Raw genomic sequence first — 1,636 nt, forward strand, 5'->3', positions numbered from 1 at the left:
TCAAGCATATTGAGACTTAATTGGGACAGATTTCATCTCAACTGAATATGAGGCAACGCGGAGCATTGCCAAGTGATACTGTTGCAAATCTAAAGAAAAATTGAGGGTATAAGCCACATATTCAAAATTACCACGAGGAGTGGTAAAGTCCTTAAAGGAAGAACCATTTTGACTAAAAATGATGAAAAAGAGGAGATTACACCTCCTAGAGTTGCTGACCCTCCTAAAGTCGATGTACCGGTAGTAGAGCCGAATATGGTTGAAGAGATGCAATAAGTACCTAGTTCTCTTCAAGAGGTGATTGATATACCTCCCAAAGGAAATGAGGTAATCAAACCAAGAAGGCTCATAAGTCCTACAAGCAGCTACCTAGGCTATCTCCTCCTTATCCGCATAGGTACAATAGAAAGAGGGATAGTTGCAAAAATTCTATGACATGCTGAACCAGATCACTGTTATTGTACCTTTTGTGGAGGCACTTGAGAAAATGCAAGGGTATGCCAAGTTCATGAAAGACTTGGTCATCAAGAAGAAAAATGTCAACTTTGAGACAGTTAAAGTGACACATCAGTGCAATGCAATCATTTCACTGGCCGGAGTGAAAACGATGGAGGATCTGAGGGCATTCATTATCCTTTATACTATCGGTATGACAAGCTTTGCCAAAGTATTATATTATTTGGGGGCAAGTATTAATCTAATGCCTTACACTGTGTTTAAGAGATTGGGTTTGGGTGATCCAAGGCCTACTTCTATGAAGCTTCTTATGGCGGATCAAACTCTGAAAAAGCCGTTGAGGGTCATTGATGACATTCTTGTAAATGAGGGTCGTTTCTACTTTTCAGCCGACTTTGTGATATTGGATTGCGAAGTGGATAGAGAGCTCCCCATCAAACTTGGTAGACTATATTTGGCTACGAGGTGGGCCATTTGTAATGTGGAACCGGGAGAACTAAAATTTCGCTTGAATGATGATGAAGAAATCTTCTATATCCAGAAGTCAATGAAGCAATCACATGCCTATGGTGTGATCTCTGTGATTGATATAGTAGATGAAGTAGTAGATGAGGACATGCAAGAAATGTGTCATGATCAATCCTTGAGGACAGTTCCTCTAGATTCAAATAATTACTCTATGGACAAGCTGTGGTTCCAATCTTTTGAGAAAGCATCATTGTACAAGCGGAGGAAGAAGTACCTATACATAGGAAAATCAAGAAGAAAGAGTTTTACATAGGGGATATGGTTCTTCCTTACAATTAAAGGTTCAAACTGTTGCGGGGAAAGATTAAATTGAAATGGTGCGGACCATTCAAAGTTGTTAATGTATGCCCATTTGGTGTCGTGAATTTGGAATCCGAAGATGGTATGAGAATATTCAAGGTGAATGGGCAATGAATTCGACACTATTTTGATAAACTTGATAGAGAAAAAGTAGTCTCATAAGTTGAGTTGGGGGAAACCCCAATGGAATCGTGAAGTTGGTTGTTATTACGTTGTGCCCCGACGCTAAATAAGGCACTTTTTGGAAGGCAACCCAAGTTTTCTTCTTTAATTCGTTCATCTTGTTTTTTTTATTTATTTAGTAAATTAGCATTACTTTTATTTGTTACTTTGTATTTTGATATAGTTTGAG

At 38.6% G+C, this 1,636-nt stretch overlaps 1 protein-coding gene across 1 annotated transcript; it reads left to right on the plus strand.

Annotated features, from left to right (window-relative positions):
* Positions 1-436: 436 nt before the first annotated feature.
* On the plus strand, positions 437-1,237 carry LOC142177040 (uncharacterized). The gene has a single exon (XM_075245500.1). The coding sequence runs from the start codon at positions 437-439 to the stop codon at positions 1,235-1,237; it is 801 nt and encodes a 266-aa protein (XP_075101601.1).
* Positions 1,238-1,636: the final 399 nt, after the last annotated feature.

This window comes from Nicotiana tabacum, chromosome 23 (assembly GCF_000715075.1).
Source record: "Nicotiana tabacum cultivar K326 chromosome 23, ASM71507v2, whole genome shotgun sequence".
Taxonomy (NCBI): Eukaryota; Viridiplantae; Streptophyta; class Magnoliopsida; order Solanales; family Solanaceae; genus Nicotiana; species Nicotiana tabacum.

Bases quoted from the DNA above. Each gene is read 5' to 3' on its own strand.
- LOC142177040 (XM_075245500.1), top strand. From the start codon at position 437: ATGCTGAACCAGATCACTGTTATTGTACCTTTTGTGGAGGCACTTGAG.